General features: G+C 45.0%; 2 protein-coding genes across 6 annotated transcripts in view; one reads left to right on the forward strand and one right to left on the reverse strand.

The window, feature by feature from the left end:
- Nucleotides 1–3145, forward strand: part of SLC16A3 (solute carrier family 16 member 3) — a 29396-nt gene extending 26251 nt beyond the window's left edge. For all 4 annotated transcript variants that reach the window (XM_050919982.1, XM_050919983.1, XM_050919980.1 and 1 more), the window contains one exon: nucleotides 2306–3145. In XM_050919982.1, the coding sequence (XP_050775939.1) occupies nucleotides 2306–2592 (287 nt within the window). In that variant the 3' untranslated portion in view covers nucleotides 2593–3145. The remainder of the gene's footprint in view (nucleotides 1–2305) is intronic.
- Nucleotides 3146–6330: 3185 nt separating this feature from the next.
- CSNK1D (casein kinase 1 delta) overlaps nucleotides 6331–17195 on the reverse strand; it is a 103051-nt gene continuing 92186 nt past the window's right edge. For both annotated transcript variants that reach the window (XM_050919995.1, XM_050919992.1), the window contains exon 10: nucleotides 6331–6341. The gene's annotated coding sequence lies outside the window, so the exon portion shown is untranslated. The remainder of the gene's footprint in view (nucleotides 6342–17195) is intronic.

Below are 17195 nucleotides of genomic sequence, written 5' to 3' on the forward strand. Positions count from 1 at the left end.
TTCAAATCACCATGGCCTGATGAAATGCATCCTAGAATACTCAAGGAGCTGACCGAGGAGATATCTGAGCCATTAGCAATTGTCTTTGAAAAGTCATGAAAGACGAGAGACATTCCAGAAGATTGGAAGAGGGCAAATATAGTGCCCATCTATAAAAAGGGAATTACAGACCAGTCAGCTTAACTTCTGTACCCAGAAAGATAATGGAGAAAATAATTAAGCAATCAGTTTGCAGACCCCTAGAAGATAATGTGATAAATAACAATCAACACAGATTTGTGAAGAACAAATCATGGCAAACCAACTTGATAACTTTCTTTGACAGGGTAACAAGTCTTGTGGATAGAGGGGAAGCGGTAGATGTGGTATATCTTGACTTTAGTAAGGTTTTTGATATTGTCTCGCATGACCTTCTCATAAACAAACTAGGGAAATACAACCTAGATGAAACTACCATAAGGTGGGTGCATAACTGGTTGGAAAATTGTTTCCAGAAAGTAGTTATCAGTGGTTCAGGGTCATGCTGGAATGGTGTAACGAGTGGGGTCCCGCAGGGATCGGTTCTGGGTCCGGTTCTGTTCAATATCTTCATCAGTGATTTAGATAATGGCAGAGAGAGTACACTTATAAAGTTTGCGGATGATATCAAGCTGGAAGAGGTTGCAAGTGCTTTGGAGGATAGGATTAAAATTCAAAATAATCTGGACAAACTGAAGTAAATAGGATGAAATTCCATAAGGACAAATGCAAAGTACTCCACTTAGGAAGGAACAATCAGTTGAATCAGTTGGGAAATGACTGCCTAGGAAGGAGTACTGCGGAAAGGGATCTTGGGGTCATAGTGGACCACAAGCTAAATATGCTGTTGCAATAAAAGCAAACATCATTCTGGGGTGTATTAGCAGAAGTATTGTAAGCAAAACATGAGAAGTAATTCTTCCACTCTACTCCGTGCTGATTAGGTCTCAACTGGAGTATTGTGTCCAGCTCTGGGTGCCACATTTCAGGAAAGATGTGGACAAATTTGAGAGTCTAGAAAAGAGTAACAAAAATGATTATAGGTCTAGAAAACATGACCTATGAAGGAAGATTGAAAAAATTGGTGTTGTTTAGTCTGGAGAAGAGAAGATTGAGAGGGGACATAACAATTTTCAAGTGCATCAAAGGTTGTTACAAGGAGGAGGGAGAAAAATTGTTCTTCTTAACCTCTGAGGATAGGACAAGAAGCAGTGGGTTAAATTGCAGCAAGGATGGTTTAGGTTGGACATTAGGAAACCTTCCGAACTCTCAGGGTGGTTAAGCACTGGAATTAATTGCCTAGGGAGGTTGTGGAATCTCCATCATTGGGGATATTTAAGAGCAGGTTGGACAAACACCTGTCAGGGATGGTCTAGATAATACTTAGTCCTGCCTTGAGTGCAGGGGACTGGACTAAATGACCTCTCGAGGTCCCTTCCAGTTAGGGTGACCATTTTATAGGGACAGTCCCAATATTTGGGGCTTTTTCTTATATAGGCATCTATTATCCTCCACTCCCATCCTGATTTTTCACACTTGCTATCTGGTCAGCCTACTTCAAGTTCTATGATTCTCAAGTGCAATTAGGCACATAGATTTCTAAATGTAAACAACGGACCTGGAAAATTTCATGTGCAAACAGAGAAGCATGGTGAAGGTAAGGATGCAAAATTAAACCCTTTATATGTCACTTAAAAAGAACCCAACATTGATTTAAAATCACATTTCTTTCTGGTCTTTTGTTATAAATTATTATGTAAGATTAATAGAATTGAAAGAAATTGGTAATTTTTTTCAGTTTGCTTACCTTGTCCATTTGACAGCACATTGTATACGGTCAGTTTCACACACCCACAACCCCACCTCCCGCCATAGTTAGTTTGGCAGTTATCCCCTTTTGTTAGTGTGTGTCTTTGACACAAAACGGGAAGGGAAAAAAACATTTTAGAAAATAGGAAAGTGCAACTGTAAAACCAGTGACATTAGCCAGGAACCCCAAGGCACATAATGTATGTGAAACTATTTTAGCTCATTTTAAAAATTAATTGGACTTCAAGGGTAAATTTTTCAAAAGCACCTAAGTGATTTGGGAACAGACTTTCAGTGGGACCTATGTTCCCAAATTTTAGGCATGTTTGAAAATCTTACCTCAAAATGCCAGTATTCCTGTAAGATTTTTCACTTCAAGAATCATTTGGAAAATTAATTTTGTTTAAAAAAAGTTCTTATTAACTTCATTACAAGCAAAGCATTTTTTTGTTAATTACCTGTGAATTTTGTCTTTCAGGCAAACTCTTGGATGCGACAGGCAGGTATATGTTTGTTTTTATTGTTGCTGGAGTTGAAGTTGTTACTTCAGCCCTTGTGATGGCTTTAGGAAATGTCTTCTGTGTTAAGAAAAAATCAGAAGTGCCACAAACAAAAGAGGAGGCAGCAGAAAGAGAAGAGTTAAACAAATCCGAAGACAAAACACATGAAGATACCAAGGTGGACTCTATTGAAGTAGAACAATTTCTGAAAGATGAACCTGAAAAAAATGGGGAAGTTGTAACTAACCCAGAAACATGTGTGTGAGTGACACAGGATGAGTGGCAAAGCATTTAGGGAAGAGAGAGAATTTCAACACTAATTTAGAAACGGAACTAGTTTAGGGCTGGGCCATCTGCTTGACCAACTGGGGGCCAATCAGCTAATCAAATCACTGTTTGGAAGCTTTATTAGGAATCCTTTTCACCTAAAACTGGATTTATCAGTGAGACGTGGAGCTCTGTGTTTGTAACATTTTAAGTAAACTAAGCAGCCTTTGTAACCAAATATAGAAATCCCACTATGCATCACCAGAAGAGTCTCACTTGGAAGAAAATATATTTGAATTAGAGAGGAATGATATGTACATTTTCATTCAATATGGGTGAAATTGTTTGTGTGTATGTGTGGTAAAATTAAACATAACTTCCCTTTCTTTGTTCTTTTTCAAGGAGAAAGAATGAGATGAGGGAAAAAAATCTCAGGAACTTAACTGGTCTCCAGAAGGTTTTTGAAACATCTTACTTTTACAGTTATTTTTAGATTATTTTTTTTTTGGCTCAGCCCTAATCTAAGTTGGATAATAAGAATAGTATCTATTACTTTAGCTAAAACTCAGAAATACATTTACTTAAAATAAACATGTAATTTTCTTAATTGAGATTTTTATTGTAAATATTGTACACTGAAAGACACTCGGAGACCCTGTTCTTAGCAAATCACATAATTGCTGTTCCTAAATAACACCGAAAGAAAATGAAACGAGCAGTATTAATCCTTACGTAGGCTTACCTTGTTTTCTTTACAGCCTATGTGCACTGCACATACACTGTCTCCTATTGGTAGCTACTGTGCTGACACATGCAGGCACCTGCTACTGAAATTGGTTGAAAAGTCGCACAACGCTAGCAGCTGTTACAGCCTATGGTATTAGATATCAGCATGAGATTATTGACTCCTTTACTTCTGTACAGCAATATGCTGACTTTACAAGTATTCAGGGCATGTGAAGAAGCAGAGTGCTAAAAATAATTAAAAGTAACTCCCTGAGTTACTCTCTGTCTTTTCATTATATAATGCTATTAGGGGAAAGCGTGACCAGATAGCAGCTGTGAAAAAATGGGACGGGGGTAATAGGCACCTATATAAGAGAGTCCCCCAAAACAGGACTGTAAAAATGGGACATCTGGTCATCCTATCTATCACCCCTGTATATAAGTCTCACTGACTTTAATAGAACTAATTGAATAAGTAAGGTGAGCAGGATTTGGCCCTATGCATGCATTACACCCCTTTTGACCTGATCAGTTAGATAAAAAGTTGGAGTCTTGGAATTTTCAGAGGTAAAATTGGTGATGGAGTCAGGTGGTTTTTTTGATGCAATCTTTTTTTATTTACAAAGAATGTACAAAGTCTTGTTTCCTTGTCTCTTATTGTTTGAGTCCTGCTGCATTCTGTCCCTACTTACAAGTTCAAGCCCCATTTCCAATCGCTTAGCCATGTTGACCTAAATTTTAAGAGTAGACCAGGCCTGAGAGAGCAAGCTTTTGGGCTAAGTCACTTGGGGGGTAGGGGGGAATATCCACTTCCCTGAGCAACATAGCTATGCCAGCCTAACCTCCTGGTATAGAAGCATCTAGGTTGACAAAACAGTGCTTCTGTCAGCCTAGCTATGGTTGCTCAGGGAGATGGTGCTCCTACAGTGGAGAGAGGAGGGCCTTTTGTCACTGTAGCTATGCTATAGGGTTATGTCAGCATCGCTAGTGCACCATAGCTATGTTGATATAGTTCTCATAGTGTAAACCTGGCCTTAGCTTTTCTCAGCACTACACTCCCAGTCCTTGGCTTTTTTGCCCTGGGACCTGCTGTTTGGTGTTTTCATCTCTTGCACTAAAAACACCCCAAATAGAGACAAACAGCTCCACCAATCAATGCCCTAGTCCCTGCATTTGCTGTGAGAATCCCCAGGCAATCTCTCAGACTGCATGGCATAGCTTCCTCTTAATCAGCCTTACCATGGAGTTCAGTGTATTGGACAGTGGCCTCTGGTGTTTCAGCTATTAAACAAAAAGGCATTTAACTGCTCCCTCATTTAGCCTGAATGGAAAGGCAGCTGTTATGCCCACCATTTTCAATGGGATTTAACCAACGCATAACTGGGGTTCGGTGTCGGTCATGGAAGTAATGGAATCAGTGATTTTCCATGACCTCTGTGACTTCTGCAGTGGCCAGTGTGGCTGACTCCAAGATTGCTCAGGTTGCCCTAGGGACAGCCATACAGGCCACTGCTGAAGCAGTTCCACAGCCAGGTGCTCAGGGCCCCAGGGCCAGCCGCACCAGCCACTGCTTGGATGGCCCTGGGCAGCTGGCCTTGGGGACCACCCGAGCAGCAGCCAGTGTGGTCATGTGAGCAGCGGTCCTAGGGGTGGCAGGAGCAGCCACGGTCAGCTGCCTCTGGTTCCTGGTGCTTCTGGCACCTGATGCCCCTGGCCCCCTGCTGAGCAGTGGCCTCCTGAGGTGCCGCCTCACAGCAGGCCCTCCCCAGGGTGCCCCTCCAGAGCACTCCTCCTAGCAGTGCCTGCTCCCTGAGATTAAGTCGTAGGTATAAATCATGGATAGGTCACAGGCTGTGAATTTTTCTTTATTGCCTGTGACCTGTCCATGATTTGTACTAAAAATACCCATGACTAAATCATAGCCTTATGCAGAACCCTTTTTTTTCTTTTAAATGAATGAAGAGAATCATTTTAAAATATATTATAAAAATGATGTTGGGGAAAGGAAAGGCAGCAGAGGATGTGCCTGTGGCACATAAGTCTAGTTTCTTGTGGGTTGCATTTAGTGGGCAGTTGCTGAATGGTGTTGGTGGCCTATGCTATTCAGGAGGATGGCCTAGATCAGTGGCTCCCAATCTTCCAGACTACTGTACCCCTTTCAGGCATCTGATTTGTCTCACATACCCCCAAGTTACACCTCTCTTAAAAACTACTTGCTTACAAAATCAGACATAAAAATACAAAACCGTCACAGTACACTGTTACTGAACAGCTGCTTACTGTCTCATTTTTACCGTATAATTATAAAATAAAGCAATTGTAATATAAATATTGTACTTACATTTTGGTGTATGGTATATTGCCCAGTATAAACATGTCATTGTCTATATGAAATTTTAGTTTGTATTGACTTCGCTAGTGCTTTTTATGTAGCCTGTTGTAACACTAGGCAAATATCTAGACCTCTGTGGATCCGCAGGGATACATGTACTCCTGGTTGAGAACCACTGACCTAGATGATGTAGTCGTCCCTTCTGGCCTTAAACTCTATAGGCTGGTCTAAACTACAGTTAGGTTGATATAAACTGCCTTATATCAACCTAATTAGGTCAGTGTCTACACTACAGCCTTCCTCTCAATGATGTAAGTGCCTACTACACTGACATAATAATTCCACCTCCACGAGAGGTGTACGGCTTAGGTCAGTGTAGTGAGGGCGATGCAATGGGAGCCGGGGGGAAGCTGCACTGGGTCCGCCCCATTCTCAGGGAGTAGATGGAAGCCTGGGGCTTCTCAGCCCCCCTGCCACTCCCTGCCCAGGGCCCTGCTGTCTTGTCAAGTTCACAGCTCCAGCTGTGAAATTAACTAGACTGTCTGGCTTCTGGCAGGGAGCAGGCAGGGGGAGGGGGAAGAAGCCCTGACCAGCTTCCCCCTTCTCCTGACAGGAAATAGGGAGGCGCACCCCTTACCCCAGTGGAGAATGGGGAGCGGAGCGTGAGGGGCAGCCTGCCAGGAATCCAGGAGCCTGTGTGGCCGCTGGTCTCCCGGAAGGGAGCTGCCAGTGGAGTTGAGAGACTGGAGTTTCCCAGTTCCCCACACTGCCCATCTTAGGTCAGTGGAAGTGTTCCAGCTGGGGACACACACCACCGACCCAAGGTGTGTAGTATGGACACACACCACTGCAGTAATTACAGCGGTGACTGTAAGACGAACTAATATAGAGCGACTCTAAATTATATATTTATTCTTTCTGTATCTTAACCTCTTACCAAGGACAAGTTAACACATTCTCAGAACATATCACTGAGGCAATGAAAATAGATATAAGCTTTTCCTACACCAGTTTGTGAGCCATGCAGTTCCCCTGGAGAATTTCAACACTATTTTAGAAACAGAGCTAGTTTAGGGCTGGTCCATCTGCTTGACCAACTGGTGGCCAATCAGGTAATCAAATCATTATTGTTTTCTCCTAATGCTGTAAAAATGCCAGTTCCTAGGTTTTCCAGTGCTACCTTAAAAACAGTAACTGAAAAATATATCAGACACGAGACAGGGGAAAATGTTCCCTTAGAGCCATTACATTTTGCAAAACTAACTCAGTATTCTATTTACTATAAATTGACTAGAAATATCTTTACAAAGACAAGATTCCTTGTGACACCTTAGAGACTAACAAATTTGAGCATAAGCTTTTGTGGGCTACAGCCCACTTCATTGGATGCATGCAGTGGAAAATACAGTAGGAAGATATATATACACACACACACAACATGAAACAATGGGTGTTACCATACACACTCTAATGAGAGTGATCAGTTAAGTTGAGCTATTACTAGCAGGAGAGAGAGAACTTTTTGTAGTGGTAATGAAAATGGTCCATTTACAGCAGTTAACAAGAAGTTGTGCTGAACAGTGGTGGTGGTGGTGGGGAAATAAACATGGGGAAATAGTTTTACTTTGTGTAATGACCTATCCACTCCCAGTCTTTATTCAAGCCTAATTTAATGGTGTCCATTTTGCAAATTAATTCCAATTCAGCAGTCTCTCATTGGAGTCTGTTTTAGAACTTTTTTTGTTGTAATATTACGACTTTTAGGTCTGTAATCAAGTGACCAGGGAGATTGAAGTGTTCTCGAAATGGTTTTTTAATGTTATAATTCTTGACATCTGATTTGTGTCCATTTATTCTTTTACGTAGAGACTGTCCGGTTTGGCCAATGTACATGGCAGAGGGACATTGCTGGCACATGATGGCATATATCACATTGGTAGATGTGCAGGTGAATGACCCTCTGATAGTGTGGCTGATGTGATTAGGTCCTATGATGGTGTCCCCTGAATAGATATGTGGACAGAGCTGACAATGGGCTTTGTTGCAAAGATAGGTTCCTGGGTTAGTGTTTTTGTTGTGTGGTCTGTGCTTGCTGGTGAGTATTTGCTTCAGGTTTGGGGGGTGTCTGTAAGCAAGGACTGACCTGTCTCCCAAAATCTGTGAGGGTCATGGATGGGTCTGACCCAACAAAGAAAGTAACAGAATGCGACTAGCTGTCAGCTTCAGCCCCCAATTAAAACCTCTCCAGTGCATCATCAAGGATCTACAACCTATCCTGAAGGACAAACCATCACTCTCACAGATCTTGGGAGACAGGCCAGTCCTTGCCTACAGACAGACCCCTAATCACATCAACCACACTATCAGAGGCAACATCCAAAAAACAGTCGGAGAACACTTCAATTAACTCACAAATTGCAGAGAAACCAATACTTCTATTGCATCCCAAAATATTTGAACAATTAAAAATTTTCTGGCCATATGGTTTGAGAACACATTTAATGGGCTTATTTGACAAACCATCTGAATATACAGATGCAAAATCTAAGTGCAATATTGTAGAAGTAGTTTGCACTGCTTTCTTTGAAAATAGTGAGGAACAGAAAAAACCTCGCTCTTCTGGTGTACAATATACAGTACATTTTAATTTTTATTTTTTTCATCTTTGTACTGTCTGTATATTGTTTACAATAGAGATTATGGTTAAATATTCTAGATTGGATTTTGTCTTGATCTTGGGCCCTTAAATTTCCTTATGCAAGAAATATAGTGTGTCTGTATAACATACATATTCAGTGTATCTGCATAGGTTTGTGCACATATATATAAAAAAAATGCAAACCCAAAGTAAAGTGGAGGAGCAGCAGCCAGTTATATTCTATATTTTCAAGGCAAGTGAGATGTTATCAAGGTTGCTTTACCGCCCCCTACACCAGGCCTGCACAACTCTTAAAGCGGCGAGGGCATTTTACTCCAAAGAAAACAGCTGAGGGCCGAACCCCCCCCCCAGTGCCACCAAGACTCCCCAAACACAACACCCCCCCCAGCACCGTCCACCCCACGGAAACAAACCCTCCTTCCCCAGCGCTGCCCCACCAAAACAGCAATATTGAACCTTGGTAATATGTTATAGCGGGCCCCTAAGGTAGTATAATTAAGGTAAAAGAAAAATGTCTTTTTGCTAGAAGCAGAATAAGATCTTCCACCAACTTTGTAATCAATTGCCCTGTTGAATGAATGAGGTGTGAATGAGGAAGGCATGGAAGGCAGCACCTCCAGACAGCTGCAACCCTTGGAGAGGGGATGGGAGCCAGACCAGATCAGTAGAACAGGTCAGGCTCTGACCCTCGCTCGCCTCCTCAGCCCCCTCTCCGACTCGCTGCCTCACCCCACCACTGCCTGCCCGCCCACCTCCTCAGCCCCCTCTCCCCCATCTCTGGCTCACTTCCTCAGCCCCCCTTCACTTCCTCACCCCCTACCACTGCCCACCCACCTCTTCAGCCCCCCTCCCTCACCTGCCATTTGCCTACTCACACCCCACGCACTGCACAGTGAGCCCACCTACTCATCCCCCGCGGGCCGCATGTTGTGCAGGCCTGCTCTACACAATAGCAAGTATTAATTTTAATTCTAGTTCTAAATAAAAGCATAACATAATGTATCCTCTTGGAGGCTATACAAGAAAACAGATTGAACCAAACATCTTTAAATAATGCAACAGTCCTTTAAAATAGTCAGCAAGAGCCTTTTTTTCCTTCTTATAAATACTGTAACAACAGAAACAATATTAGCTGCTAATAAATTATCCAGCTCTCCTAGAGCTGAGAATGAGGGATGTTTAGCATCTAGGATTGAAAAATCTAGTTGTCAGTAATGTTAATATATATTAAGCCCCATCAAGAAAAAAACCACCCCACCCTTGTAGTGTGTATGCAAATTCTTTCTAAAACAAACAAACCTCCATCACACTCAAGTATATGCCTTTGTATTTCCCAAAGACCAGCTTTAGTTTAAGGCCAGGCTGTGGTGATGGAGGGTTTCCAGAAGAACAAAGCTCTTGTATGCTACAAAATTAAAAGTGCAGAATTTTTGTGTCTGTTTTGTGTTGGGGAGGGGAGTGTGCATGTCGATTTCATGCAAGTAAGATCACTTTTTGTCCCTGCTTTTTAGTAAATGCACTTGAATGTAAGGTTTGTGAATTTATATTTAGATTTGTTTTATGCTTTTATAGTCAACTGTTGCAAATGTAGTGAATAAATATTTATTCTGTTGTCAATATTACGGTGTCTGAAAATAAGCTATGGAAAATTAGCTACCTTGAGTGAGGAGTTTCTTTGATACTCAGGTTTACAGCTTGTTGGGCCTGCTGCCTGTTCATTTGCTGCTGGATACTGCCTATAGAATCATAGGAATAGAATGCTGTCTTCATCTGCACTCACCTACTAGGTAGCAACATTTTATTTTGGAAATGGGGACCCCTGCACAGTGATCCAGACCTTTGTCACCTCCCAATTTAATGACAGAATGCATGTTAGATGGGACTACACCTTAACACCTTTTGGAATCTGGAGCTAATATAGAATATGGCAATTCTTTCAGAGTAGCTTGTTCCTTAAAGGAAACCGGGCTTCGCTCTCCTGTTCCAGTGTAGGTACTCCATGTCTGGGCCAATTAAAAGAGCAGGGCAGCAGCTGGGGCACTGTAAGAGGCCTGGAGAGTCAGGAGACAACAAACTGACTCAGGGTAGGTCTACACTGTGAACTTAGGTCAAATTTATAGAAGTCGGTTTTCCAGAAATCGTTTTTATATAGTCGATTGTGTGTGTCCCCACAATAAATGCTCTAAGTGCATTAAGTCAGCGGATTGCGTCCACAGTAGCGAGGCTAGCGTCGACTTCCGGAGCGTTGCAGTGTGGGAAGCTGTGGGTAGCTATCCCACAGTTCCCGCAGTCTCCGCCGCTCATTGGAATTCTGGGTTGAGCTCCCAATGCCTGATGGGGCAAAAACAGCTTCACGGGTGATTCTGGGTACATGTCATCAGCCCCCTCTCCTCTGCTCCATGAAAGCTATGGCAGACAATTGGTTCACACCTTTTTTCCTGGGTTACCTGTGCAGATACCATACCACGGCAAGCATGGAGTTCGCACAGCTGACTGTCACTATAAGTCTCCTGGGTGCTGGCAGATGTGGTACTGCATTGCTACACAGCAGCAGCTTATTGCCTTTTGGCAGCAGATGGTGCGTTATGACTGGTAGCTGTCATCGTCGTATTCTTGGGTGCTCTTTTAACCGACCTCAGTGAGGCCAGTCAGGGGTGCCTGGGCAAACATAGGAGTGATTCAAACAGGTCATTCCTGTCTTCTGCCAAGCACCTAGGAGATGACAATAGCTAGCAGTCGTAATGCAGCATCTTCTGCTGAGCACCCAGGAGCTGATGATGGCTAGTAGTCAAACTGCACCATCTGCTGCCACCCTAAAGATGTAGAAGATAGATGAAGTGGATCAAAACAAGAAATAGACCAAATTTGTTTTGTATTCATTTGCTTCCTCCCTCCCTCCGTGAAATCAACGGCCTGCTAAACCCAGGGGTTTGAGTTCGATCCTTGAGGTGGCCATTCTGTGTGACAGTTGTTTGTGTTTCTCCCTGATGTAAAGCCACCCCCTTTTGTGGACTGTAATTCCCCATATCAGTCACCCCTTCCTCTGTCAGAGCAGACAATTGTTTCACGCCTTTTTTCAGCCCAGACGCCATAGCACTGGGATCATGGAGCCCACTCAGATCACTGTGGCAATTATGAGCACTGTAAACACTACGCGCATTATCCTGGAGTATATGCAGAACCTGCCAAAGCAAAACCAGGTGAGGCAGCAACGGCAGCACAGTGACGAGAGTGATGAGGCCATAGACATGGACATAGACTTCTCGCAAAGTACGGGCCCCGGCAATGTGCACATCATGGTGTTAATGGAGCAGGTTCATGCTGTGGAACGCCGCTTCTGGCAACAGTTGTGCTCATGCACCACCTTGACATGGTGGAGTGCTACTTCTGAGCCTGGAAAACAAGCACAGACTGTTGGGACTGCATAGTGTTGCAGGTCTGGGACGATTCCCAGTGGCCGTGAAACTTTCGCATGTGTAAGGGCACTTTCATGGAACTTTGTGACTTGCTTTCCCTTGACTTGAAGTGCCAGAATACCAAGATGAGAGCAGCCCTCAAAGTTCAGAAGCTAGTGGCAATAGCCCTGTGGAAGCTTGCAATGCCAGACAGCTACCGGTCAGTCAGGCATCAATTTGGAGTGGGCAAATCTACTGTGGGGGCTGCTGTGATCCAAGTAGCCAAGGCAATCGAATTGCTGCTGATATAAAGGGTAGTGACTCTGGGAAATGTGCAGGTCATAGTAGATGGCTTTACAGCAATGGGATTCCCTAACTGTGGTGGGGCAATAGACAGAACCCATATCCCTATCTTGGCACCGGAGCACCAAGCCAGTGAGTACATAAACTGCAAGGGGTACTTTCCAATGGTGCTGCAAGCACTGTTGGATCACAAGGACGTTTCACCAACATCAATGTGGGATGGCTGGGAAAGATACATGACGCTTGCATCTTCAGGAACTCTGGTCTGTTTCAAAAGCTGAAGAAGGGACTTTCTTCCCAGACCAGAAAATAACCGTTGGGGATGTTGAAATGCCTGTACTTATCCTGGGGGACCCAACCTACCCCTTGATGTCATGGCTCATGAAGCCATACATGAACAGCTCCTGGACGGCTGCCTACCTATAGGCTGAGTAAGTGCAGAATGGTGGTAGAATGTGCATTTGAACGTTTAAAAGCGCACTGGCGGAGTTTACTGACTTGGATAGACCTCAATTAAACTAATATTCCCATTGTTATTACTGCTTGCTGTGCGCTCCACAATATCTGTGAGAGTAAGGGGGAGATGTTTATGGAGGGGTGGGAGGTTGAGGCAAATCACCTGGCTGCTGATTACACGCAGCCAGATACCAGGGCAGTTAGAAGAATACAGGAGGGTACAGTGCGCATCAGAGAAGCTTTGAAAACCAGTTTCATGACTGGCCAGGCTACGGTGTGAAAGTTCTGTTTGTTTCTCCTTAATGACCTCCCCCCCAGTTCACTCTACTTCCCTGTAAACTAACCACCCTCTTCTCCTTCCTTTGATCACCACTTGCAGAGGCAACAAAGTCATTGTTGCTTCACATTCACGCATTCTTTATTAATTCATCACATAAATAGGGGGAAAACTGCCAAGGTAACCCAGGAGGGGTGGGGGAGGAGGGAAGCACCAGGTAGAGAGGCGTGGTGGATGAGGGGAGGAGCGAAGGATAAGGACACACTGCACTTTAAAACTTACTTATTGAAGGCCAGCCTTCTGTTGCTTGCGCAATCCTCTGGGGTGGAGTGGTTGGTGGCCGAAGGCCCCCCCGCCCATCGCGTTCTTGGGCATCTGGGTGAGGAGGCAATGGAACTTGGGGAGGAGGGCTGTTGGTTACACAAGGATTGTAGCAGTGGTCTGTGCTCCTGCTGCCTTTCCTGCAGCTCAACCATAAGCTGGAGCATATGAGTTTGATCTTCCACCAGCCTGAGCATCGAGTCTGGCCTTCTGTCAGCAAGCTGACGCCACCTATCATCTTCAGCCCGCCACCTCTCCTCGCGTTCATATTGTGCTTTCCTGCACTCTGACATTGTCTGCCTTCACATATTCTGCTGTGCTCTGTCAGTGTGGCAGGACAGGAGGAGCTCAGAGAACATTTCATCCCAAGTGCATTTTTTTCTCCTAATCTTCACTAGCCTCTGCCAAGGAGAAACATTTGTAGCTGGTGGAGGAAAAGGGAGAGTGGTTAAAAAGACACACTTTTAGAGAAAAATGGGTACATTCTTTCACGTTAAACCCTTGCTGGTCACATTACACAGCACGTGTGCTTTCTTTACAAGGTCGCATTTTGCCTCTTGTATTGAGGGCCTGCCGGTTTGGTGTGAGAGATCACCCACGCTTCACCCCTCCCTGCACTGCGTGGCTAACAATGGGGACCATTTCTGTTCAGCCACAGTCAAACTGCTGAGCTGGAACGGGCACCTCTGAATATCCCCTTAATAAAAGCATCCTATTTCAACCAGGTGACCATGAATGATATCACTCTCCTGAGGCTAACACAGCAAGATAAAGAATGGATGTTGTTTGAATGCCAGCAAACACCGGGATCATACGCTGCCACTCTTTGTTATGCAATGTTTCCCGACTACGTGCTACTGGCCTGTATAATACTTATGGAGATGTCCCTGGAGAATTTCTGCTCCATCCCCATACACATTAACAGACTTTTCTAGTAGCTGTACTGGCCGTGAATGCCAGGGCAAATTGATCATTAAACACGCTTGCTTTTAAACCATGTGTAATATTTACAAAGGTACACTCACCAGAGGTCCCTTCACCACCTTCAGGGTCCGGGAGCCTGCCTTGAGTGGGTTCGGGGGTTACTGGCTCCAGGTCCAGGGTAAAAAACATATTGGCTGTTGGGGAAACTGGTTTCTCTGCTTCCTTGCTGTGAACTATTGTCAATCTCTTCATCATCATCTTCCTTGTCCCCAAAACCCTCTTCCATGTTGCGTGATTCTCCATTGACAGAGTCAAAGCACAGGGTTGGAGTAGTGGTGGCTGCACCTCCTACCATGGCATGCAGCTCATCATAAAAGTGGCATGTTCAGGGCTCTGATCCAGAATGGCCTTTTGCCTCTCTGGTTTTGTGGTAGGCATGCCTTAGCACCTTAATTTTCATGTGGCACTGCTGTGCATCCCTGTTATAGCCTCTATCCTTCATGCCCTTTGAGACTTTTTCTAATGTTTTGGCATTTCATTTACTGGAATAGCATTCAGCTAGCACGGATTCATCTCCCCATAGGGCAAGCAGATCCCGTGCCTCCAATTCGGTCCATGCTGGAGCTCTTTTGCAATCCTGGGACTCCATCATGGTCACCTCTGCTGATGAGATCTGCACTCACCTGCACTTTGCCACACTGGCCAAAAAGGAATTGAGATGCAAAAATTCATGGGCCTTTTCCTGTCTGCCTGGCCAGTGCATCTGAGTTGAGAGCCCTGCCCAGAGCAGTCACAATGGCGCACTCTGGGATAGCTCCTGGAGGCCAATACCATCAAATTGCGTCCACACTAACCCAAATTCAACCCGGCAAGGCCGATTTCAGCACTAATCCCTTCGTCGGAGGTGGAGTACAGAAAGCAATTTAAAGAGCCCTTTAAGTATTAAAAAAAAAAAAAGGCTTTGTCATGTGGACGTGTCCAGGCTTAAATTGAGGTAACGCTGCTAAATTTGAACTAAAATCATAGTGTAGACTAGGCCTCAGAGAAGACAGAACAGGAGATCAGCGTGGAGAACTAAAAACGGGTGGAGCAGCAACAGCAGGAGATGCTACTGTCTCCAAGCTGGAGACCTGGAGCCGAGGAAGGGAGAGGGCTGATGGGGGAGGGTGATCAGGGAGGGGGCAGCAGTGGACCTTATCTGCTGGCATGTCCTTGCTGGAAAGCTTTGCCTGAGAGGAATAATGAGGCGCCTAGCAGAGAGGTTGCATGAATTCCTGCTAGGAAGAGCAGCATTGTATTCAGAGCCGGTGCAAGGATCTTTTGCGCTCTAGGTGAAACTTCCACCTTGTGCCCTCCCCCATGCCTGAGCCCCTGCCCTGAGGCACACCAGCCCCCCGCAGCAAGTCCCCCTCTCCGCCCTGAGCCCTCCCCCGCGGCAGCTCCCCACCCTCCACCGTGAGCCCCCTCCAGCTCACCCCTGCTCTGTCTCCCCCCGAGCACGCCTTCGTTGCTTCACTTCTCCCACCTCCCAGGCTTGCGGCGCCAATCAGCTTAGGCACCGCAAGCCTGGGAGGTGGGAGAAGTGAAGCAGCCACGGCGTGCTTGGGGAGAAGGTGGGGCAGGGGTGAGCTGGGGCGGGGAATTTCCCTGCGAGCCACCGCCCTCTAACTTGCTGCAGGTGGCCCTCCCCGCGCTCCCCTGCCCCAGCTTCCTCTGCCTAAATGCTGGCAGTGACTGGGGCAGCCAAAGATCCAGCTGCCGCGGTTGCTGCAGAAGAAAATGCCGCCCCCCCACCCCCCCACAAATCCTAGTGCCCTAGGTGACTGCTTAGGTCGCCTAAATGGTTGCACCAGCCCTGACTGTATTCCAGAAGGAAGAGATCAGGCTGGCAATCTTGGCAGAGGGATAGAGGTGGACTAAAGAAGAGCCCAAGTCTGGTGGAAGACACTGACATTTGGTATGTGCTCTGTTGATGGATTAGAAAAGACTACATGCACTGGGAGGACATTGATTAGGTTGTGGAACTTTTGGTTATGGACTTTTGCCATCTGTTTAATTATGTTGATAAATCTGAGGACATGCTGGCATAGAGACCTTTAGATTACCCAAAAGGGACACTGTGGACAGGGGGCCATTTGCAGAGCTGTCCTGAAGCTACATGGGTGCACCTAGGAGGAGGCCACACCTTTACAGTGTTTTCTGTAGCGAGCATGTTACACTTGTAAGCTGTAGTCTGCACTGGCTTCCAGTTCGTTTCCATATGATGGCATCCCAAAGTGTTTTGACTGTTGGCTGCCATAGGGACCTGTTGCTATCCTCATATGATACTCTGATAAATGTAATCATCTTGGTTGCTCAAACAAACAGCCTCTAAATTTAAATGGGAGGGGATAGTACTGGAGAGTCCCAGTGAGGAAGCCTCAGTTCTGAAAAGCTACTTATCCCTCCTGCTCTAAAGGAGGCCAGATTCATTGAGCTTCAGGGCATGCTCCAAAGCCTAGCTTTTCTCACAAGCTTTTCCTGTGAGGAAATTGGGATAGTAGGTGAGGGGAAAGCATTTTATTTTTGGTAGATTGAGGCATTCTGTCTTTAGTTGAGGTTCTGTGCTGTGCCTTAAAGAGGGGTAGCCTAAGGAGAGGAGGGCAAAGTGGTTTTAGAGCTACTTTTGTGTCCTCCCAATCCTGGGTTCTGCAAGAGCCACAACAGCTTCTGGTGTAACTTAAGCTACTGTGAGTACAGGCTGCTTTAACTTACAGTACCCATCCCTATACTGCCTACAGCTGGCAGTGCAAGAAAGAATGACTGTAATGGTGTGAGTTTCAGCCCCGCAACATCCCTGCCACCCCATCCTCTGCCCTCAGGTCCACTCTACGCTCCAGCCTATGCCCAGGCTCGTCAGGAAGCAGCATAAATAAATGGTACACAGAGGCTGGAGTGGGCAGAGGTGTGGGGATGTTAGAAGCAAATTCACTATCTGGAGATGGCCTATAATTACATTTTGTATATATTTTAAGTGAACATGTACTTCCATATAGTTAGCTATTGACTAGTTTTGCAGACCACATCCTCAGGTGGCTGCTGAATAACATAAGAATGTGTTCACCAAGAGATAATACAAGCTCTGGACCATGATTTTATATAATAATTTGCTGCAACTCTGAATAAGTTCCCCAAACTTGAAGAAGAGCTTGGTGTAGCATGAAAGCTT

The sequence above is a fragment of the Gopherus flavomarginatus genome, chromosome 12 (assembly GCF_025201925.1).
Source record: "Gopherus flavomarginatus isolate rGopFla2 chromosome 12, rGopFla2.mat.asm, whole genome shotgun sequence".
Classification (NCBI taxonomy): Eukaryota; Metazoa; Chordata; order Testudines; family Testudinidae; genus Gopherus; species Gopherus flavomarginatus.